Below are 23118 nucleotides of genomic sequence, written 5' to 3' on the forward strand. Positions count from 1 at the left end.
TGGTTCATGGTCAAAGGATTTCGCATGTTCCTTCAAAATCCACCTAGTTCAGTTAGTTGAGTTTCAGTTTTGAAGCCCAAGGACATAGATGAGATGTTTGGACACATTCAGCTGGCTTTTGGATGCTTGTCCCTCTTGCTTAATTGCATGTCATGGTGTGTGTGTGTGGGTGTGTGTGTGTGGGTGTGTGTGAGAGAGAGAGATATCCAATCTAAAATTAGGAGGTTGTAAGGATCTCTTTGAGACAAGGAGCAGCACCAATCTTTGCCAAAGGGGAAGTGATTGGGCTGCCTCTAAAGAAATGTAATTTGGATCCAAAAAGCTATAACCTGATTGCTAGCATTCCCTTCATGGGTATTGCTTTGTTACTGATATACTTAAAATACTTTTGGGTAAAATTTGATATAGTTCCTTCAGGCTGTTTTGGCTTCTATGAGATGTTCTGCACTGTGAGAGGGGAAAGTGAAATTCATCCAACCTAGCTGGTTGTCTTGAATTTCTCACCACTTTCTGATAATATTAATCATGTCATTCTTCCTTCTGGAGATGCTTTCTGAGGTGGGATATGTGAGTATGGTATTGATGATCCCCCTCCTGTTTGAATAATCAATTTTAGAATGTAATACTGGGGAATTGTACTTGCTTTGACTGCACATATACTGACATTGAAACAATACAGAAAGTTTATCATGGCCCCTGTGCAAGAATGATACATGCATTCATGAAGCATTCAATTATTGATTGATTGATTGATCGATCAATTGATTGAGAGCCAGTTTGGTCTAGTGGGTAAGGACCTGGACCAGGAGTAAGGAAACTTGAGTTTTAGTCCTGCCTTGAGCACAGAAGTCAACTGGATGACTTTGAGCCAGTTACTCTTTCAACCAAGGAAGAAGGCAATGACAAATCACTTCTGCAAATATGGCCAAGAAAATCGCATGGAGACTGACTCAAAGACATGCATGCACACACATACCAAAAACCAACCCTGAGGTATTATTGCTCTGCCTCGTGCAATTTCATTATGTATTCTTTGGGAATTATTTTATTATCTTAACATTTTTAGTAATGTTTTTAATTAAGGTTTTATGTATTTATATATTTTATGTTTTTAATGTTTGTTGTGAATCGCCCAGAGTTCCCCCATTGGGGAGAGATGGGTGGTTGAAAAATTCAATAAATAAATAAATAAAATAAAATCTGTGCCATTATCTGGAAGATTAGAACTGCAGTCTAAGGTGTCATCATCTAACATAGTTCTAACTTCCCTTTTTATTAAAGGCATATTAGATGTGTGCCCAGTCTAGATCACCAACTGAAATGTAATCCACCAAGAGAACAAAATGGTTTGGAGAGGGTTAAACAGTTTGTTTTTTGAATTCATTATCACTAGAACTCCAAGTGACCTGATTAGCTCAGGGTACTTTATATCAGCCCAAGCTGATATGCTACTTTATGATCTTATCTAGATGTTTATGTAACTTTATTTCAGTACCACTCTTCCTCCTAGGGAACCCAAGGTGGTTAAAAAAAAATCTGAAAACCATAAATACTGTAGTTGTGACTTAATCTTGAATTTAAATTATGATGTGCAAAAATTGAAACAAAGTTCAAGTAAATTACATTATTCTCTGAGTCTAGCCCACTTCCTAGTGACTTTATCAGGAGTAAGGGATGGGACGTACCTACTCTCAGATCTGGGCTGCAAAAATCGAGACCGCTAGATATTTTCTCTTTGCTGCCACCTAGTTGGGGTCCGGATTTTTTGCAGCTCTACATAATCGGGCTGTTAAATGCCATTATCTCAAGGCATGCTTACATCTTGATATGCCTAAGATGTGATGTTATTATTTCCTTTCCATAATTAATAGTCTTATTGCATATTACAGCAGTCACTTAAGTGTCACGAACCTCGATGTTTTTCCTGCAAAAAAACGAATACGGCTGACCTTTCAGGTAACTTAGATGATGCGCAAACCTGTCCTGGCCCGAGTTGCTATGTTCCCCTTTTCACTTTCGCCCAACCCTCCCACACTTTTATTTCTCTGACAACTTTTGCTGCTGCCCAGATTTCAACCAAGATCTGCTAAGCAGCAAACACACCCCCGAAGCGCGCGGGATCGACCGCGGCGATCTTTACACCGTTCCGTGAAGAGTTAATTCACACTCGAGCTTCTCATTGGACAACCCATCTAACGGCTGTCCGGGGGGTGGGCGGGGACCTCCTGGACCAATTGGGGGGCTGGCATGGCGCTGACGCCATTCTTTTCCACCTCCCTCTATCGCTGGTATTAGCTTGTAGGGGGGAGGAGGAGGAGGAAGGGGGCAGTTGCTTCCCAAGATGGCGGCAGTAGCGGCTTTTGGTGGGGTAGTTGGTGGGGCAGCCGCCGCTGCTGGGTCGCTTCCAGGCCCAGAGCCAGGCTCGGGCAACGCCCCTGAAGAAGTATTGCAGCTGTTGGAGCCGGCCGAGATAGCGAGTCGCCTGGAAAGAAGCGCCCGACAGTTCCGTAACCGACGCAAGGTGCTCATTCGCGGGCTGCCTGCCGACGTCGCCAACCAGGTAACCGAAGGGAAGGTGAAATGGGGCGTGGAGGGATGTTTGAGGGGGACCCTAGCAAACAGGCAGGTGAGAAGGTAAGGAAGCACAGTGGCTGCCGGCACTGATTCCCATTGGTATGTGCTCCCCCGACGTTGACGGAAAAAAATGCAATAATTTTCTGCGTTTTGTTTTTCCTTCTTTCTTCGAGAACAGTTGTTGTGAACTCTGAAGCTCATTTTACTGTACTTAATGTCCAGCACGTGATAAGATGGGGTCTAGTCTTTGAAAGATTACGCCGCAGTAAATGTATGATTTTAAGCAAGTTGCAAATGTGTTTTGTTGCTTTTACTATACTGGGTTTACTTAGGCATGGTGGTGGATGCATGTGTGCGTGAGTGCTGCTTTCTTTTCAGTTTGGTTTTAATAAAAACCTTTTAGTGTTTCCTGTAATTGACATTTCTATGATAAAATCAGTGAGCCACAAATCTTATGATTGGGGGATTTCTTAGTTTTTTCCAGTATTATCTTCTGTTGCAAATCATGTCTGTACTACTGCACACATGTAAACATATCTACAAAGAGTTGTAAACAATGCAATGCAAAATGTATTTGTGATTTGTTGCATATGACATTTTAGAGTCCAAAGATATATGAATTTATAGAAACTTGATTACAGTTATAGTTACTAATAATAATCACTATGATCAGTGGTTGCAGCTACGAATGGTTCACTTTTATATCTAGTTGGACTTTGTATTGAACCATGACACACCCACTGACACCCGCTGCTGCTTCATTGTACTTGGTAGTATTTATTTTTTTCCAGTTCACGTTTCTTTTCTATAGCTCTCCGTCCTCTAATTAAATACCATGTGATGTATCTTCTGTGTGACCTTTTGTCCATGAAACCTTGTATAATAATAAATCTGCTGGCTTTTAAGCTAACAATAGACTTTTTTTTTACTTTTTGGCAGGAGACAAACTGATACATATCTGTTTTACTGCTGCAATCCAGAGAGTGGTAGAGAAATGTACTGTATTGCTTTTCATAGATACTTGAATGAGCTGAGATCACACAGTGAAGTTAAGTTGGGAACAAAAGGAAGAAAAGAATTTACTTAGACAAATGCTTATGCAACACACTATATTATATGTTGCTGAAGGCTTTTCTGTTTGTACAGAAAAGTTGCAACAATCTTTTAACAAAAGACATGAAAGTACTTACTATACAGTAGTAGAAAATCATACAGAGGGATGAGGAAAATAGAATACTGTAGAAGGAAGCAGTACATTTGTAACTGATCATTTTGACAAAAGAGCCAAAGAACTTAAATGGCGCTTCAGTGGCCAGGAAATAAAGTGAATATGCTCTTTTTTTATATCTTTTCTTATACCTGGTTATGTATTTCAGTATACAGTTTATGTGGAGTTCTCACAAGTAGCCAGTTAAAATTTTATTCTGTAATGCAGTATAAACAACTGTGGGGGGGGGTTTCCTTCCAGGTAAGGACAGTTGATAGAACTTGTACTAAAAATCTATATAAGGAGAGCTGTAACCCAAATATTGTATGGGTTAGAGTTTTGAGAAATAGACAACAGCAAGATTCTTGAGATTCTACACAGTTGTGTCAGAAGATTCCTAGCCCTTTCATTGAACTGAAGCATGAACTGAAATTATAGTGTCAGGTGCTAGGACATCACTTATCTGCTATCAGGAACAGCTGAGACCAAGAAGATGTCCTCAGTCTTGTCAAGGAAGAGCAAATGTAAAATGTAAAAAAAAAAAAAAAATGTTTTACATATCCTGCTAATCAGTAATATGGCTTGTTTGGTTTGGGCTTAGAATATATGTGAACCCAGACATTGTGATTTGTAGTTTATGACTTAGGGTATATTAAGAAATGATTTAGTCAGTAAAATTAGTAAGCAAACTGGGGCTTAAGATGAGCAAACCCAATCGCAGTATTCCCTTGCTAGAGGAGATCACAGCTTGCAGGAAGAAGGTGTATCATGAAGCTCACATATCTGGAAAGTGTCCACACGAGGAAGGCTAATTTATATTTTCCATCAGATAGTAAGCATTTGAAACAACTATTCTAAAGAACCATGTGGTGTGCTTAAAGCTGAAAAAACTGGTGACTGTCTTTCAAACAAATATAAGTCTGTTCAAGACCTAGCAAAGTACAGGTAAACTTAACCCAAAATGCCTTGTCTATCATTTGAAACACATAAAGGAGATAGCCACTGTGAGTCTTCTGAGTAGACTTCCTTGGCAGAGAAGGATTTCTTCCAAGTTCCATTCAAACAAACCTCCAGTAATAATAGGACGTGTTGATATCAGTTCTGGATCTCATGATCCACAGAATCACACAGTAGGAGATGGTCCTTCAAATAAGGTGGTTTTAAATTATTAGCATCTTAAATTTTGCTTGGAACCAAACCAAACCAGGAGCCAGTATGTAGTATTTATTAAAATCCTTTGCACCAAAAACCTTGCTGTTTTTAAAACTTGAGTTATTACATTCCCAGTCAACTGGAAATTCCAAATGCTCTTCCAAGTTGTCCTCTCCTATAGTGCATTGCTGTGAACAAGTATTAGTACTCTTGATTGTAATCAGTTCCCATTTTACAAGCATTTTAAATTATTAGCATCTTAAATTTTGCATGGAGTGTAGTATACGTGATGCATGTCTAAACTGTTCAAAACCATGACTGTAGCCATAATTAAAGCTGAATTCATGAGGCCTCCCAGAAGAGAGTGCATCTAGAACAGACTGTATCCCTACCCTGGGATAGATTGTTGTATGAACAGTGGAGCATCTGTTTGTGTGAATTCAGTCCCTGTTCCTTAGCCTATATCCAATTCATTACTATTTTCAGACAGTGTTCAAGATCTCAGTAACCTCTCTGGAATATAGTGAGAAGAAAGTATATTGTTGACACCATCCTACAAATTTGGATAGTCTCCAGTAGTTTCATGTCGACACTGAATAGCATAAGGAACAGTAGTGAACTGGTAAGACCCTAACAATAGTAGTCCTTTATGGTTGTTGTTTAGCATTTTTAAAACTTACCATCAAGGGAAGAACAGGATTACAGCAAATATGTGCCTCCAACATGGTGGCGCAGCGGCTTAATGGCGCTGAAAGTTGCTGGCCAGAAATGGTCGACACTTCAGTGGTTCAAGCCCAGCTTTGCGCAGCAAAGTGAGCTCCTGCTTCCTCCCCAGCTCCTGTCAGCCCAGCAGCTCGAAAACTTACGAGAGTAGATAAATGGGTACTCTCACCCTGGTGGGAGGAAAAATGCTGGTGGCGACTTGCAAAGGAGACGGGAGCAGTTGCCGATAATGCGGAAGCCGTGCACGCCCGAAAAAGGCGCAAAGCAACAGAAACCCCGCCTCTTGGGCTCGCCAGCTGGGCTCTTCTCTAGGAAGGAGGCATTGGCAAACCACTTCTGAAACACCTTGCCTTGAAAACTGCAGGGACTCGTCCAGGCAGTCACCGCAGAATCAGTCACGATTGAATGAGGATAAAAAAATAAAATAAATCACAATCTGACCAAGTCATGATTGTCCACAGTGGAAGGGGTCAGTTCCCCCCTCTGGTAAACCATAATCCCCACAATTCCAGGATTCTAGCCCTTTCTAAAAGCTGAGATTCAAGGCAACATGTTGCAATTCTGCCTATTTTGTAAGAAAGGTCTATTTCTACTTTTCAGTATTTTTAGCCAACAAGCAATCCTAGTAATTATTAATATACACACTGTCTGTAGAAGAAATTCCTAGAAGTTCTTTTTGATTTTTTTCCCCCTAGTGCGACAGTACTGCTACTTTATAAAACACTCCAGAAATCCAGGCTTTCAGTGAAGCTGTTATTGGATAGTGGTGTATTTACTGAAAAAGAAAAAGTAAGAGCAGAGAAAGACAGGAATTTCCATAATTCTGAACTTAGATCAGGTCCAGATGTTTTAAAAAGTTATGCTGTAAATGCCTGCAAGATTCTCATTGTTACATGCATGTTACAAAAACCAAGCCAAGATGGCTGAGAGATAGTGAGGTATATCAGTTCTGTACAGTAACCCAGGACTGTTAGGTTCATTTGGAAAAGGGGAGAGTTGTATATAATAACCCTGCGGAATACATCCACCGTTGTTGCTTAGTCTCTTAATGTTTGAAGCTTTTTCTTTGGGGTAAAGGAGGATTGCAGTTGATTGCCGTTGTAGTGCAGTTTATCAGTGATTGGAGAGGCCTGTGGTATATTAATGTACTGTATAGTATTAAGAAAGACTTTCCCTTTCTGTTCCTTCTGGGTGAGCTCTATTTCCCTCTCTTAGAGAAGCCTTGATGCTGAGGCAGATTAATATGGGGCTGCTCAGAAATTAGTTTTTTCTCACATACTGTAAAAAACTCTATTGTACAAATATTTACTTAACAAGCAGAGCCTGGAGGAGATTGCATACTAGATCAGTTGTCATGTAGTTGAAGGGAGCCAGGAAAACTACTAATTTATTTATTAGACTTATACCTATATTTTCCTTCAGAATGGCACTTAAGGCAGCTAGCCTTGTTTAATCTGCCTTTGATTAATCAAAAGCATATCTTTCTCATCGAGATAAGGCATCAGTTTATTTTCCTTCATCCAGTCTGTTTTTGATACCAGGTGCTGCTGTAGGACTTGAACAGTTTTCCTGGACTTCAACCTTTGAGGATTATAACCACAGGTAGAAATGTAATGTTTGGATTCTAGGTTTACTGATTGAAATATAAATGATAGGGTCCTGTCAGTTTTTTAGTCAGGTCTGTTTATCTCTGAATAGCCCGGTTAGCAGGTTACAATCACCAGAAAGATGAGAAATTATGGCATTGCTCTTTGTTGCTACCAGACCTTTATTTTAATTTTTTAAAATAAATGTACAACTGGACACAAAATTTGCAGTTTAAGGAGCAAATATTAGAAGAGATGATAAAACGCAGGTACTATGGAAGTAGTATAAAAATATTGCTCAGAGGTAAAATGAACAAATTTGATCAAGTACAGTATTTCCATTTCTCTCCATTCCCATGCAGTAGATAATCCCAACACTGCTGCTTTCTAAAGAATGATTACTGATGTTCCCAGGATAAGGGGAAAGGTACAGCTTGGGGATACAGACTCTGCTTTGTGCCCAGAAGATCCAGTGCTTAATATCTGGCTTCTTGGGTCAAACTGCAGAGATTTCAGTCTGAAATTCTCAAAAGAGTTGTTAGTATAGATGGACCAGTAGTCTGTCTTGTTTATAAGATATTACAAATGTTACTATTTTAGAAGATCAAACTTTTTTCTGACAAATCATGTAAAGTTATCAGTTCTATGAAAAATGTGGTACTACCAAAAGATATGCAGTATAAGATCACTTTACTGTATTTCTGTCACAGAATATGACACTGAGAAACAAAAATTGCATGCAGGAAATAAAGGACAAATGTGTTGTAGCAGCATGTAAGCAAATTGTAATCACATCCTACATTGTAGCTTTATGCTTCCTCCCAGAAAAAAAAAATTACCCAGATGGTTTTGGTATAGATAGTTTAGAATAATACTACAGTTGATGGGGACAAACCATGTTAGATGCTTTTCTGCCTGATTTAATTTTAAAACTTAAAAGTTTGTTTACATCAGTTTTTAAGATATATGCAACTAATTACACTCTCAGATGTGTTATAGATTCAGTTGTATGCCACCTGTTCATGGTACTTGGATTTGCTCTGTAAAATGTGTTGGTAACCACATTAAATAATGTGTTCAGCATAGCAGCAAATTAATCTCTGACTTCCTTAAAAAGTCTGTTTGGGTTGCTATTGCTTATAGCACTTAAGTTTATGTGACATCACAGGCATGCTTATGAACTGCCTGTCTCTTTTGTGGAATAAAACAGAAATCGCCATAATTTTAGAAGAATCATTGAAAAGTGTGAGGAAACCATATTGCTCTGGGGAATGTTAGAAAACAATGCAAACTCTGGTTTGATCAAGAAGAGACTATCCTCAGCTTTAGTCTAGGACTATATATTAGTAAATATTATTTTGTGGTAAGTGTTCACTAAATTGATGAGGAAACTGAGCAGGATTTAACTAATACTGGGATGAAGTTGGTTCAGTATTCTCATCAATATGCATAAATAAGAACAGAAATCAAAGTAAGGGGAGAAAAATCCTACCCAGGCAGGCTTAGGTTTGTTAAAGTGAGGAAAGGGGTGGGTGGATGTATGTGAGTATTTTAGGAACTAAGTGGTCTAAAAGACAGTGGAAAATGGATGTCTGGTCAAAGCCACGTTGCTAAGTAAGGAAGTAGCAAGACTCAAGAATGGAGACAAAATAATGAATTGAATAGATATGAAATAGGTACCTCCCCTATATGTTTGGTTAAAGTCAAGATAATTTCTTGCTCCCAGATATTGGTTTGGAGGAAGGGTATTGAAAAAGTGAAGGGAACATAATTTGATGAGAACCTTTATAAAGAAGATTATCTTCTGTGGTTATGTAATAGAATGCAGAATTCTGTGTGTGTTTGCCTTAAGATGTTGGAAAAGGACAAGTAAACTAAGCTATGTGGATAATGACTAGTGAAATTTTGGGGAAAAAATACAGGGAAAAACAAAATATAGGGAATGCAAACTTAATTTGCATAATGTGAGCAAGTTTTTAAAAAGGTATTCCTCTTTGGTGCAAAATATAGGTTACCTTGGCTCAGAGTCTGCTTCAAATGCAGGAATTTTTTGTCCACTTAAAGCCAACAAGTCAGTCTTTAAATGGAAAGTGTGCAAATGTGTTGCTTTCCACACATGGCTTTAATTCTTCTGCATTTTCTTTGCATTCTGAATGTCAAGGTTTAATTAAGTGGCCAAGGGAGGACATTTACAGGTACTGCAGGCATTTGACAGAGATTGTTTTTCTTTATATCAGAAAGAATTTTGTTTTCCAAGAAAGTAATAATTAAGAGTCTCCTACAGGAAGTCACTTTTATGGAAAGCTCTATCAGTTCATTACAGTTTAAAAAAACAAACCTTGTGACACTTGAAAAGACTAACAGTTTTGTTTCCTTATGGTATAAGGTTTCATGAAATGGACTCTTATGCCTTAATAAAGCTGTGCAGTCATTCCTTTTCCCCAGTGTTAATTATTGCTGCATAAGACAGTATCTCAGAGGATTTGATGGTTCTGCATACTTTCTGAATGCTGTCTTTTATCCCCTTTCTATGATTAGATTTTCTACCTTAATTCTTATATCTCTCTTAAAATATAGAATCCACTATTTACTACAAATTTTTCTGTGAATTTTGTGCAGTTCAGGATACAGATACTATTGTGGGATGATCCTTCCTAAAAAGAAAATCTAAACTGAAAGTGAACTTTTTTTAATGTTGCAGACAGAAAATGTATAGTTCCCAGAAAAATTACAAATGTCTAAAATAATTGTAATTTCAAAGTGCAGAAATATTATGTAAAAGTTGAGCTAACATTTGATATAAAATGTGTATCCTGATAGTATGAATGGGGAAAGGTTGTCCTAGAACTTGAACTTCTCATTTAGAGTCCTCATATACTCTTTTTGTCAGAAGCATTCGTTAGACTCATGTTTTCATAATGTTTATCAGTACTTCCAATACAAAGAGAGAACATTTAAACTGGAATGTGAGGACCACTTTCTTGTTAAATTATCAGTGTTCTGATTTTGTGATAATGTAAATAATGTCAAATATATTGCTGGAGTGCAACTGTAGTAGGCCATATTCTTTGCATGCCAATGGTTGCAGCTTTGACCCTATTTTTTCCCAGGAAGAGCTGTGGGAAAAAAATCATTTGGAAGCCTTGGATAGCTACTGCCATGTTAACAGTGTTGGGCTCAAAAGATCAGTAATCTGACTGAATATATGGCAACATTCTGTGTTCCTCCTTCTGTACATCTGTTTAATTTCCTTTGTTCTCAGTTGCTTTAATAGCCCTCACTCAAAGCTTTGTAGGGGTTCTTGATAGCTCATTAGTTATTGCCAAATACCCAGAATTTTCTTCCATTGTAAAAGCTTCTAAATGTCATTGAATGTCCCATAACATTATAGGGAAGAACAGCAACGAAATAGCATAGGCGTGTTTTAGTGTACAATCAATGCACAAAATACAAACACGCTATTCTGCATTTCAAAATTAAAGAGCCCTGATTTTTTTTTAAAAAAATGTTTTTTTGTTTGTTTATATTTAACAGTAACTGTTCTGTTTGAAATACTGTGTAGTATCCAAGTATGCATGTTTGTCTTTTAGAACTTGATAATATTACACAGCTGTGAATGGGAACTGCTTAGTTGTGACCAAAGATTAGAAGTACATTAAACTTGTACCTTCTGCTTGTTGGATTGGCTAATAGCCTCCTGCTTCAAGATTGAAGTTTCCTGTGGCACTCCTAAGAGAACCAGCTCAGTGGGAGAAGGTACAACATTTCTGCATATTGTAAAAGTTCTGTCCTTTGGTCTCCTCTTTAAGTAGTTTCTGTAGCTGTTAAAAGTAGTTCGAAGTACTCCTCTTCTAACCTTTGAACCTTAAACAAATAAGCTAAAAACAGCTTCCATAACAGTCATACTGAAGTAGAAGTATTTACAATTCCAGACAATGCAGTGAAGCAGTTTTTGATTTTAAAGCAGATCACCCCCAGGAGATGGGGGAGGGGAAATATATTTGGGGAGCAAGAGTGTCCTCATTAAAACTTTAGGTAATCAGATATTTTACACTTTACAGTTTCACTGTTTGATTATGTTGAGGTTATTCTACATGCACATATAAATGTATTAACTAATATTAAGAAAAAGATACAATATTAATCACATGGGTTGGTCAGATATGCTGAACATTTATTAGTATGAATGACCAGACTAGACCTAACCTGAACAGTTTTACCTATAATCTTGAAATTAAAGCTGAACTAAAACTTTTCAGGATTTGACTCTTTAATCCTAATTCTTCAGAATGTAAACAAACTGAAATGAAAGTAGGTGGATTTAGAATTGTCTGGTATTGTGTAACAATTTCTAATTTAAATCAGAAACATTACTTAGAATTTTTAAAATTTTTAAAGTGTCAAAAGATACTCTATTGTAAAAAGTCTTACTTTAATTTCTGCTCAGCCTTAAGGATTGCATTTATATCTGTATAACATAGTGGTTCTAATTGTCTGACCAGAAAAGAGAATCAAATGTTATAGGAAATCCTCATTTTATATATTGTCCAGTATTCCATTTCAACAACCAGAAGGTAAAATTTGACGCTGTGATGGGTCTTCACTGTTTGGTTGGAATCTCTTAATTTCCAAGTTCTATTGCTTTCTGCTGTAGTGTCACAGGGATGCTTCTAGAATTGCCTTTAATTGTAGAATTTGTTTTTCCAAGAGCACAAATAACACTGTGTCCCACAGGGTTGGGCTAGGCTTATGCTGGAGGAGTGCACTGTGGTGTTGTTTCAGATTGTCTATAGGAGGCATATTTCAATCAGGTTTCTCATTTGTCCACTTATGGAGTAGACTTCTGTTTGAAGAATGTTGCCCCATGTCTAGGATATGGAAAAGAATCAACTGTTTTTCAGAAATATGGGCAGTATGACCTTGAGTGAGCCTGACTTATTTATCTGGATTGTCCCATTTGGTATGCGCTTGAATTGTGCAGTTTAAACTTCATAAATTATTACCTGCCTGAGCAGAAAAGTGTAGCAACTGAAAATATGGCAAAGGACCCACTGACTGGTTATTCTTGATGACCTGTGCTGATTGTATAATTTAGTAAATAAATGCAGATTGCAAGATCATCTACAGATGAATGCTTAATTAGTTCTGACTATATTCTTGTTTCAAATATTGTGTCACAATTAGTAACTTGTGTGTGTGCTTATTTTTCACCAAAAACTGAATTATAGTTCCTAACACTTGATGACTATAGTCAAATCTCCCATTTCCCCAAATCACCAACCTTAGTTTGAACTGTATAGGACACAGGATTTTGCTGTGAATCAGTGGAAAATGAAATATTTACATTTGCAGTGTCATTGCATCTATAAGTGGTTTATCAGATCCGGGCTGAAAAAATAAGGGCCATTAGATGACAGCAAAGAGATATAGGAAACAACAACTGTTTGCTAGTGGTTGCTGAATTTCTGTAGTACTAAAGTAGAATATACAAAGGTGCGTGCTAACTACAATGGCCAATTGTTAAAAAAAACCCTCAATGCTTTGAAGGCTGAAGAAATCTAAGGTGATTGTGTATAGGTACTACATTGTGATGTCCTTGTTCACACTCAAAGTTATACTTTTTGTAAGGAATTCATGTACCCTTTTGCTTATCTTCCTTAAGTTTTCCTCATTTAGTACAGAACTCTATATCTGTATCTGCTCTAGAAGTTAACAAATTTGGATTTGTTTCATATCAAAAGTAAACTCCAGTTTCTTGATGATGATACAGAAGTGGTTTGTGATTTCCTTTTATACCTCTACTGTAAAAATAAGCTTGAAACAATTGGCCCCTGTGTGTTTACTTGTGATAAATTGCATTTTATTTGTTTAGTGTTTAGTGTCAAAGTGTAGCATTAACAAAATATTGGTCAGTTTTGAACCTAATATTTAGTTAGGCTACTTTACAATACAGTACAGTAATTAAAACAACTTTCTTAATAACACATTTGCTTTAGGCATTGAGAATCCTAAGAACAAATGTATATGTGATGGCTGAGTCAGTAGTAAAGTGCAGTCATAATTTCAACTTTGATCCAGGGAGATAAAAGTGTATTTCCCACAGGTGTAGTGTTCTCTTTAACAAGAGGTAGTTGTTCATAACACATTTATGACAACCTGAAATGTTGTGTTGTTTGCTCAGTTAATCGTTGTTTATTCAAACCTGTATGTGTTTGGAAGTGTTCGTTGTTCAAAGCACTGATTATGCTTTCACATAATTTCTGCCAAGATTGTGGACATCCCTCTCTTATGTTTGCTATAAATGAGATATGTTATAAATTCTAGCAATAGTGCTCTGACTGGTTTTTTCCCCTAGGCATTGTTCTGTAGACTATTGAAAGGGGAATGGAGTGATGACAGGGAGTCATTTAATTGGAAAAAAGTAATTATTTTATGTTTTTACCTCAGTGTGATTTCTTTTGTTAAATTTATGCAGGAAATTCATGATCTTTTGAGTGACTATGAACTTAAGTACTGCTTTGTGGACAAATACAAAGGAACTGGTAAGTAAAATTGCATTTATAAAGTGCTTTACTATGAATGGTGGGTGGACCTTGTTTAACTCTTGATGGACATGAAATAATCTACTCGATGGACCCACTCCCACTTCCTGAAATAAAAAAAGACATTTCCAGCTAAAGCTCAATGCTAATGGGGAGAGGCTTGTCTAATATTTCATTTTTTTGGCTTGCTTACACTAGTGCAATCATCTTGTGCTGGTGGTGTGTCTTAGTCTTACTGTCTTTGTGTGATCTTTCTTCAGTTTTGAACATTGGAGCCTATTTGAGGTGGCAGTTGGAAAATTAGGAGCCAAGGAGAGTAAATGCTTTGAGGTCTTGTATGCTCAGCATGGAAAGTATTTATTTGTCCTTGTGTGGAAACAAACCCATTGCCTGTGCCTGTTCACTGTTAAGCATGTTTTAACTTTCTGCTGATTGGGCAAGGCTACATTTTATTTGCTACATCATGTAAAGAGTCTAGTATCCTTATGCATTAGAAAGTTTTCATGGACAGGGCTTCTGGTGTGCCCAAGAATTGATTCTAATATTGGGCCATTCATTCCATCAGTCCTAACATTGGATTGGAATGTCATGAATAATGTAGTTGGATCTTCTCACCCTAAGGCAGAATACTCTGTTCTTGAAATGCCCTTAATAAATATCCTTCCTGTTTTTCCATGGAAAATATCCAAAGATTAAATAGCTTTTCGAGGTCATATTTACTTTGGAGGGTTTTAACTGCAGTTGTGTTGTGTTAGGAGTAAGTTAATGGCAGGGGAAGAATATTTTTAAATATTGCCTGCTATGCCCTCCCTAAAATTGAAAAAAAAAATGACTGAGGCCAAGGTATTCTGTACTCTGCATGAGTTTATATCACTAAATTTAAAAAACATTGTTCTGCCTCTCCCTCCCTCTCTGAAGCTGAGTTTTTTCAACACATTAATACATCAGATCATTGTAAAGCATGAATGCATGCACTTCCTGATAAAAAGTTTTCCTTGGTTGTAACAAGCATTAACTGTGGTTAATGCTTTATTGAGATCCAGGGTAAGAACAAGCTGTAGGTAGTCCACAGTTGCTACTCTTTTTATCTAATTGTATTGCACTGGGATGCAGTTTCTGAGGTTAGTATTCTAAAGAGTCTGTCTTTTGCCTTTTCATAGATAGATTTAAAGTTGCTTGATTAATATTTTCTTCCAAAAATAACAAAATATATAGTTCTGAGAAAAGTATCATAAATCCTCAAATTAAGATTGTGTCCTAATTTGTTGCTGTCCATAATAGTGTATCAATCAGAAAACAGAATGTCATATATGAAATGTGCTTCAGATATGTTTAATATGGCAAATGCATTACTGAAAAGTGCATAGAAAGATGAGCAGAGCCTTGTCTCAGTCCACTTTGGTGACCCTTGAGACTTTGCTTTCAAGTGCCTTTAAAATCCAATATGATTATAAACAATAGAAGGGGGAAATGTATTTCTGACTATATTAAAAAAGCCTTTGATAGACTATCTTGTAGGAAGTGAAGAATTTGACATCTGTGAAGTAAAAAATAGATCCTCTTATAGATTGGCATTTTTCTTTTTTGAAAACTAGGGAAACAAGGGCCATGGAAGAGGAAAAGAAAATATTCTCTAAAGTTCTGTGCCCAGATTAATACAATGCTGACAGTTTATATATGTTGTTATGTGCCTTTATTTTACAAAATAACAAGTGTTAGGAAAAGTCTTTACAAGAAGGTAAAGTTTGAGTTTGAGTTGACAAAAGGGAGGCTGCAGATGAAAGTCCCCTAACACAGTTGTCTTCTTGAAATGAACATGATCCTGATCTGATCAGTATCTGGATCCTTTACATTACCCTCACTTTCATTATCATGAAGAAATGAATACAAGTTTGTGTGTAAATAAAGAACCAGGGGGAGGAAAGTGAAAAAAGCAGCCATGCTTGAGAACTTTCTGAAGGTATTTATTGTCCAGCCACTATTAGAAACACAAGGTGAACTTTTTCTGACTAGTTCACCAAGACCCCCTTTTTTAATTGTGTAAATGTTCTGTCAGAAATCTATAAAAAAAAGCTTTGCTTATATGTTTGCTGTGGAGTGTTTTGTCAATTGCCTTTATATCCCCCTTTTCTTGCAGCTTTTGTCACCCTATTGAATGGGGAACAGGCAGAATCAGCCATTAAGAAATTCCACTTGAGCAGGCTGCGAGACAAGGAGATTACAGTGCAGCTACAACCCACAGATGCCCTCCTATGCATTGCCAACTTACCCCAGCTTTACACACAGCAGCAGTTTGAAGACCTGGTTCGACCATTTGGGAACTTAGAGCGTTGCTTCTTGGTGTACAGTGAGAAACAGGGACACTCCAAAGGTTATGGGTTTGTGGAGTACATGAAAAAGGATTCAGCAGCCAGAGCAAAGTCTGATCTGTTGGGCAAACAGCTGGGAACACGGACTCTGTATGTTCATTGGACAGATGTCAACCAGTTGACTCTAGACCTTATTCACTCAAAATGCTTATGTGTAGATAAATTGCCCCACAGTTACAGTGATGTTGAAGAACTGAGGCAGACCTTCTCTGCCATCTCTCCTCCAACATTCTGTCAGGTAAGGATCTTAGTCCTCTGGGAAATGGCTGCTCTTTTGGGGTCCATGTAGTATTCCAACAACTACACATGACTAGCTGACTCTTCCTATGTCAATTCCTTTTACCAAGATGCTAAGTGAGAATAGGTTGTGTTGCTTATCCCTTGTCAAGCTGTAAGCAAATATGTATTGCTCTTATGAATGCAACAGAATGTACACCAGCATGCCCTGTTCAAAAAGGAAGCTTGTTCTCCTTGCCCCAATCTCTTAAAAATCTGGAATTTTCCCAGCTTGAAGAAAATTGTCAGTTATTTTATATTTTATAAATATAAATATTATTTATTTGTCAGTATTAATAATTGAAGCTCTTGCTACAAAAATGGTGGGAACATTCAGCTTCTGGACTTTTTTGCTGTTTGTGAAACCTTTGCATTGTCAAATTTTGGCAGCACAGTACTCAAGAATCAACAAAGAAACGTGCACAGTTTTCATGGAGAAAATCTAGCTATGTGGTCACTAAGAGTTGACAACGGTTTGATGGCACATAATTTAATCAATGCACAGTTTACAGAGTAACACGAAAACAGGCCTAATATAATTTAAAGATCCCCTCCCAAAAATTGGGAACTTCCATATCTCAGCCCTGCCATGTATATAATGCAGCTTTGCCTCACTTTTCACTGTTAAGAGCAGCCCGCCAAAAATCACATGCCCCTGTGGTCCAATAGAGCATACTGCTATATGGGCAAGAGAGGCACACGTTGATGGATGGGGTATTTCACAGAAGCCTAATCCAGTGATTGTAGAAATTCTCATTCTCTATAACTTCTAATTCTTAGCATTTCCCTCCCTTTTTTATGACGTTCACCAAACAGCAGACTTAGAAATTAATCCTTAAATAGATTCATTTTTGCAGGATGCAATGGATTCTGCAGTTGTTTCCCTGTAGTTGGTTTATGTTTGCCAAGCAACTCTGACTGAGGTTACCAACACTTTCTTTTAAACAGAAAATGTTATTGGAGTTACCCTTATGGCCACCTAATAATAATGATAAGGACAGAGTCTACTATATGAGTAACCAGACTAGGGACGAACTTATATGTCATGCTGTCATAAACCATGGTTACATGCCACATACTGAGTTGGAATGAAACAAACCACATTGTTTGAGTGACTGATGAACATAGCATGTTGGTTGCATTATTCTTGGTGTGAATATTCAACAAGGAACTATCAAAGGTTTTGCTTAGGCAATTACATACAAAAAAGATGAGCATTTTGTTTATGTGCATAATGCTTCTGTTGACACAGCAGTTAATTTAGTTGTAGCCCTTGTTGTAATTTCAGTGGCAAAGGTTGAAAAAAACAGGGTTGAAAAGGCTGAAAGACACAATAGCTGTAGTTCAGATGCAATTTCATCTCCTTGAAATATTTTTCTTTAATATTTTATTTAAACAAAATAAATATCTTCCTGGGAATGTTTTGATTGCACTGGAGAGAATTTTGCAGCAAGGGAAGAAGTAGAAGTCAGTTGCAAAATCCAAAAGACAAAAAGAAGATACATTAAGCCAGGAAAGTCTGGAGCTGTTCTCTCTCTAGCCTCCATCTTTCAGAACATGTTTCTTTGAAATTCGTTCTATTCAGGGAGCCAACTATCTGATCCTTTGGCTGAGTGCAAACAGTGTGCTTAGCCAAAAACAAAGTCATATAAACAATATTATAGCTTATGGCGTATGTAAAGTCAGCCTGTTTATCTGTATATACATCCCAAGTAAATTCAGGGAGATTTACTGATTCTATTAAAAACCTGAAGTAACTGGGTCATTTTCAAGGTGCCTTTTTCTTCCCCTTTCACACAGCTGGCATGTGGTCAGGATGGGCAGCTGAAAGGCTTTGCAGTCGTGGAATATGAGTCAGCTGAGATAGCAGAGATGGTTCAACAGGCTACCAATGGCTTTCTTCTTGCTGGGAACCATATCAGAGTCTCTTTCTGTGCTCCAGGCCCTCCTGGGCGAAGTATGCTAGCTGCTCTGATAGCTGCCCAAGCAACAGTAAGGCTCAACTTCCGGTACTGACTCTGCGTATAATTTGTCTCTTGTTGATTGATGCAGTATGCTCATGCTTTGTTATTTTAAGAATTTTATTTTGGCCTAGAGCAGGTGGTGGAATGACATAGGCCTCTTTACTTTCATTGTAGTTTAACAAACACTCTTTTCATCTGTTGTCTTATAGTCATGATTTACTCTTTATAGATGTCACCTGTATTATTCAATATCTTGATGGTGATAATCAGATTTCCAGCCCACCCCTCAAGAGGTAGCACAAAATACATCCTGCAGGAACGAGAAGTCCTTTTCAGTGGTTGAAATAGCTGAAAAATTGCCTAGTGTTTGACATTGCTGTAGTATAAATTAAATCTTCAGTTTGCACATGGATGCCCTCTTCCTGCATATAGGAGTGTGAATGTTACATTTCTTTCTCTGTCAAAGAATCCAGTTACCTTTTTGATTCTGCTGTTATCTTTTCAGGCACTTAACCGTGGGAAAGGACTTCTACCTGAGCCCAATCTTCTTCAGATTCTGAACAGCTTAGGGAATCCTTCATCTCTCCAGCTCTTACTCAACCCCCTTCTTCATGGAGCCATTGGAGGAAAGCAAGGCAAGTCCACATAAAGGATTCTGGGTCTGAAAGCTAGTTTGGGGCGTGACCTATGCGATATTTAGAAACTTCCAGCTTATAAATCCATTGAGAATACTGGATTTCCTCTCACTGTCTGAGTTAGAAAAGCAGTACCGTATGAATGCTTCATACTTAGGAGCTAGGCTTGGTTTCTGATCTTGGTTGCCATCAAGCTAGCTAGTAACATAGCTTAGAAAAGTGAAGCATGGCTTATTATGCCATACAGCACTTTCCCTCAAATTTTGAAGCACTTCAGTCCTTCCTAGCTATACCCAATAGGTTAAGACGTGCCTTCTACTAATGTATAAATTTCTCATTTTTATCAAAGCTAAAACTTTATACTAAACCTCCTTGTTAGGCCACCGAATGTGAGGGCTTAAAACTGACTATCAAGCAATAACATTAAGAGAAAATTTTTTAAAAAAAACAAAAACTTCAAATTCAGTCATCAAAAGCCAAACTGAGTAAAATATTATGAGCCTTCAGTGATGAAGTATGAGCTAAACCAATTTTGGTTTAGTTCATACTTTTTGCAATATTAGGTAGGTTGCCTTGCCATTTTTTTCCCTAATAGGATGAATTAAAAAAGACTCTATATTGGTTTCCTTTCAGGAATCCTTGGAGCACCACCAACAGTATCTCTTTTAACCAACCCAGCTCTGTTCACAGCTCAACTTCAGCTGGCACTTCAGAATCAAACACAAGCACAGCAGGTAACTGTTCTCCAAGGCTACAAGTGGAAAAAGGGTGTTAATTTTTGGTCAAGGAATGGGTTGTTGTACATAGCTTATGAGCTTATCTTTCTCTCAATCCCCCACCATTCACATAAAACAAAATCAGGCACACAGTATATCCCTTCCTTGTCTAAAGTACTCATGCAGATGTATGACTCAGGTCTTTCTCAGAGTTACTTTTGCAGTTGGAAATAAGTACTCTGTGTGTGTGTAACAAGCTTCACAGTGGTCATTGAGCCTTTCAATCAAAGCAGCCTAGTTGTATGTTCAGCAACTGCAGCTAGCTTTGCTGGTTCTGTGGTTTGCAGAATTGCATCTGGTGATAGAAATGTCCTTAGGCACTTGCTTATATGCATAGAAAAAGTACAATGTAAGCTTTGCTTTCCAACTGTCTCTTTCTCAATAGCTTTCCTAGCTTTTAGTGACTTTATTTCTGGTCTTTCTTTGCTTTCTGCTCCAGAAGGCATTTCTTGGAAACTTGCTCTTAGTCCAAAACCAGGTCTGGGCACAGCTCCTGCAGAACAAGGAAAACCAGGCCATATTTCATGTGAGTGCTAGGCTTGGTCTCTGCGTGGAAATATGCTGGTTGTGTGCAGATGTGTGTAGTGTTTGTGCTCAGTGAAAGGTGCACTGCAGTGCCCGTTTTCCAGCTTTTCCCACATTGTGGTCTCAGGGAAGATATTCAATGTAGTAGTGAATTTTTTAACCCTATAATTTCAGAGGGTACAGCCTAGGAATGTAATGGTCAGGGTAGAATTAAGTAACTAGCATGTTTTCTTGCCATAGCCTTTTGCATGTCTTTGTTACAAGTTCACTATGGAGGCTCAGGAAGTAAAGGAATGCTAAGGAGGTCTTAATTTAATATGTAGGTTTACTTTATTATCCGTGTATCTCTTCAAGTACAGCTTTCTGTAGTCAGGAGTATGGTACTTTGTGATTCCATAGATGAAGGATTCTATCCTATCAGCTGGGCTACTGAGGACACATTGTGCATTATATAAATCATATATAGATAAGAGGTCTAACTTCTGTATATTTTGATCCTTCATGGGCTGCTGTTTCAGAAAAATGTAGTATTAGTCCCCCATTTGTGTTAAGGGATGCGAGGTTGTTGTTTTTAGTTTCAGACACAAAAATATCAGACTTGTTTAATTCATTTCCATTTCACAAAAGCCTCCTGGTAGTATTACATCCAATAGGATTGATCTGGTTCCATTGGATTCAAGTAGAACAAACTTTTTTTTCTTGATGCAACCCTGTGTTTTTAATTTGTATTCCAGCTTCCCTAGAAATTACTGCCTTTGTGGTTTCAGTATTCTGTGCTCAACACTTGGATTTTCAGAACAGGACTTTCTAGGTTTTGCCTGCAACTATAAACAGAAGAAACCAGGGCAAATGCCTGATAAAACATGCAGTAGTTTGAGATGAAATTGTAAGGGAGTTGATTAGCCTTTCATCTTGTGGCTTTACATATGGCTAATACTCTTGATATTGTAGCTCAGTTGCAAGAGAATTGGAAGGATCTAGATATAGCTTAACAGTTTGGATTTGAGATACAAGGCACCTTCCTGTTTATTACAGCAGTAGAAGGAAACGGGCAATCAGAACTTTTGGAACTAACTTTGAAATGCCAACATGCTTGTGAAAAACCTGACTGGTGCTGCAGTTCACCCCTTCAAAGTAGTGAAGAAAGTGAGATGCTGGAGTTTTAAGCTAAATACTTGTGCTGTGGAATCCTGTCTGTGTTACATTTAGACTATTTGTGGCAGCTAAACTCAATCAAGGTCTTTCCCTCCACAAAGGGGTTAAAATTTTAAACTGATCTATCAGTCACCAGGATACTTCCTTCCTCCAAATATTCTATTTTTCAAAACATGTAAAGGGGTATTAGCACTGTTCTGCCAGATGTTTTACATAGTATCTAAGTTTACAAGATCCAGTTTCTGACTCTCATAGAGCATCACAGGTCACCCGAGGTATATGTGGCTTTATTTCTTTCTGCTTAGTTCACTTTTGGCATTGCCTTGCTTGACATTAGCTGCTTGTAGCAGGCTTATAGTTTGGTCTTGCTTGATCTTTTTATGTGTATACATATCCTTGCCTTTAATCCGATTTGTTGAAGCCTCTCACTTGTTTGCAGAAACCTGGAATCTTGGGAGAGTCTCCTCTTGGTTCCTTGCAGCACAATGCTCTGGGGATGTCAAACACTCCAGCTTCTCAGGCAGGAAGTCAGTTATTAGGTGAGATGTCCTCAGGTAAGTGCTTAGTTGTGGTTGTCCTATTAAGAAAGCATCCAATCTGTAGTCTTTAAGCAAGAGCTTCTACTAGAAGTTGGGGAACTTTTGTTGGTTTGTCAAGAAACAGAAATGCATGGAAGAAAAATATAGACTGCAGAAGATTCCTGCTGCTTTCTAGAATTAGAAATAGCAAACTAGCTCTTGGAATGGTTCATTTTTTCAGTTAAGTTTTGATTTGCTTTGTTCAATTCAGGAGCTTTTCTGTCTTAAATGAAAGGAGACTTACTTGAGTAGACAGTGGTAGGCTGTCCTTTGGATTGAAGTTAAGATATTTTTTGTTTTGATTTTGCCTTGGATTTTAGTATAATTTTTGCTGCTCTTCTCAGTAACTTAGGTGAGAGTTCTATCGAGTTCTATAGTTCTCTGCCCTTCCCGCCTCCTGAGTGTCTGAAAAAGAATATTGTGCTTTCTGAGTCCAATGTGTAGACTATGAATACAAACAAAATTTTATGTTACTGATTTTTATCCTTAAAAAAGTAAAATAGTAGGTGAATAGATTGTGACTAGAACTATACTGCTTTATCTGTGGCCATGTAGAACTGAGGGTTTTTTAAAATAAATTTGATTAAAAGTTTTAAAAAGAAGATAACTAACAAAAACTAATATAAAGGTAAAAAGAAAAGAAAGAAAAAAGGGAAAGGAAGGAAAGGACAAAGATGCAAAAAGAAAAGATAAAAAGAAATAGAAAGAAGCTTCCAATTTCCTTTGCAGCAAATACAAGTACAGGTAGTCCTCAACTTATGACCATTCATTTAATGACTGTTTGAAGTTACGACGGCGCTGAAAAAAGTGACTTACAACTGGTCCTTGCACTTATGACTGCCACAGCAACCCCTGCAGTCACATGATCAAAATGCGGTTGCTTGGCAACCAGCATGCATTTACAATCGAAGCATCCCAGGGTCACGTGATTGCCATGTGTTACTTTCCCAGGGGGCTTCTGACAAGCAACGTCAATGGGGGAATCTGGATTCATTTAACAACCTCAGCAAAAAAAGGTCATAAAATTGAGTGTGGCTCACTTAATAACTCTATTGC

The 23118-nt window shown here is 37.7% G+C and overlaps 1 protein-coding gene and 1 non-coding gene across 6 annotated transcripts in view; both read left to right on the forward strand.

The window, feature by feature from the left end:
- The first annotated feature begins 635 nt into the window (after positions 1–635).
- LOC112542375 (U6 spliceosomal RNA) lies at positions 636–741 on the forward strand. The gene has a single exon (XR_003086148.1). It is a non-coding gene; the product is annotated as a U6 spliceosomal RNA (small nuclear RNA).
- A 1561-nt stretch (positions 742–2302) lies between these two features.
- Positions 2303–23118, forward strand: part of RAVER1 (ribonucleoprotein, PTB binding 1) — a 29159-nt gene continuing 8343 nt past the window's right edge. The window contains exons 1-8 of one of the 5 annotated variants that reach the window (XM_088137704.1): positions 2303–2560; positions 13718–13784; positions 15922–16391; positions 18230–18421; positions 18899–19028; positions 19662–19762; positions 20244–20330; positions 21924–22023. In XM_088137704.1, the coding sequence (XP_087993830.1) occupies positions 2342–2560; positions 13718–13784; positions 15922–16391; positions 18230–18421; positions 18899–19028; positions 19662–19762; positions 20244–20330; positions 21924–22023 (1366 nt within the window). In that variant the 5' untranslated portion in view covers positions 2303–2341. Of the gene's footprint in view, positions 2561–13717; positions 13785–15921; positions 16392–18229; positions 18422–18898; positions 19029–19661; positions 19763–20243; positions 20331–21923; positions 22039–23118 lie in introns of all 5 variants that reach the window. The other 4 variants (XM_088137702.1, XM_088137703.1, XM_007441233.4 and 1 more) reach the window with 4 other exon arrangements.

Source organism: Python bivittatus, unplaced genomic scaffold (assembly GCF_059951505.1).
Source record: "Python bivittatus isolate LINGU-HERP-01145 unplaced genomic scaffold, Pbiv_v1 ctg000220_np1212, whole genome shotgun sequence".
Taxonomy (NCBI): Eukaryota; Metazoa; Chordata; class Lepidosauria; order Squamata; family Pythonidae; genus Python; species Python bivittatus.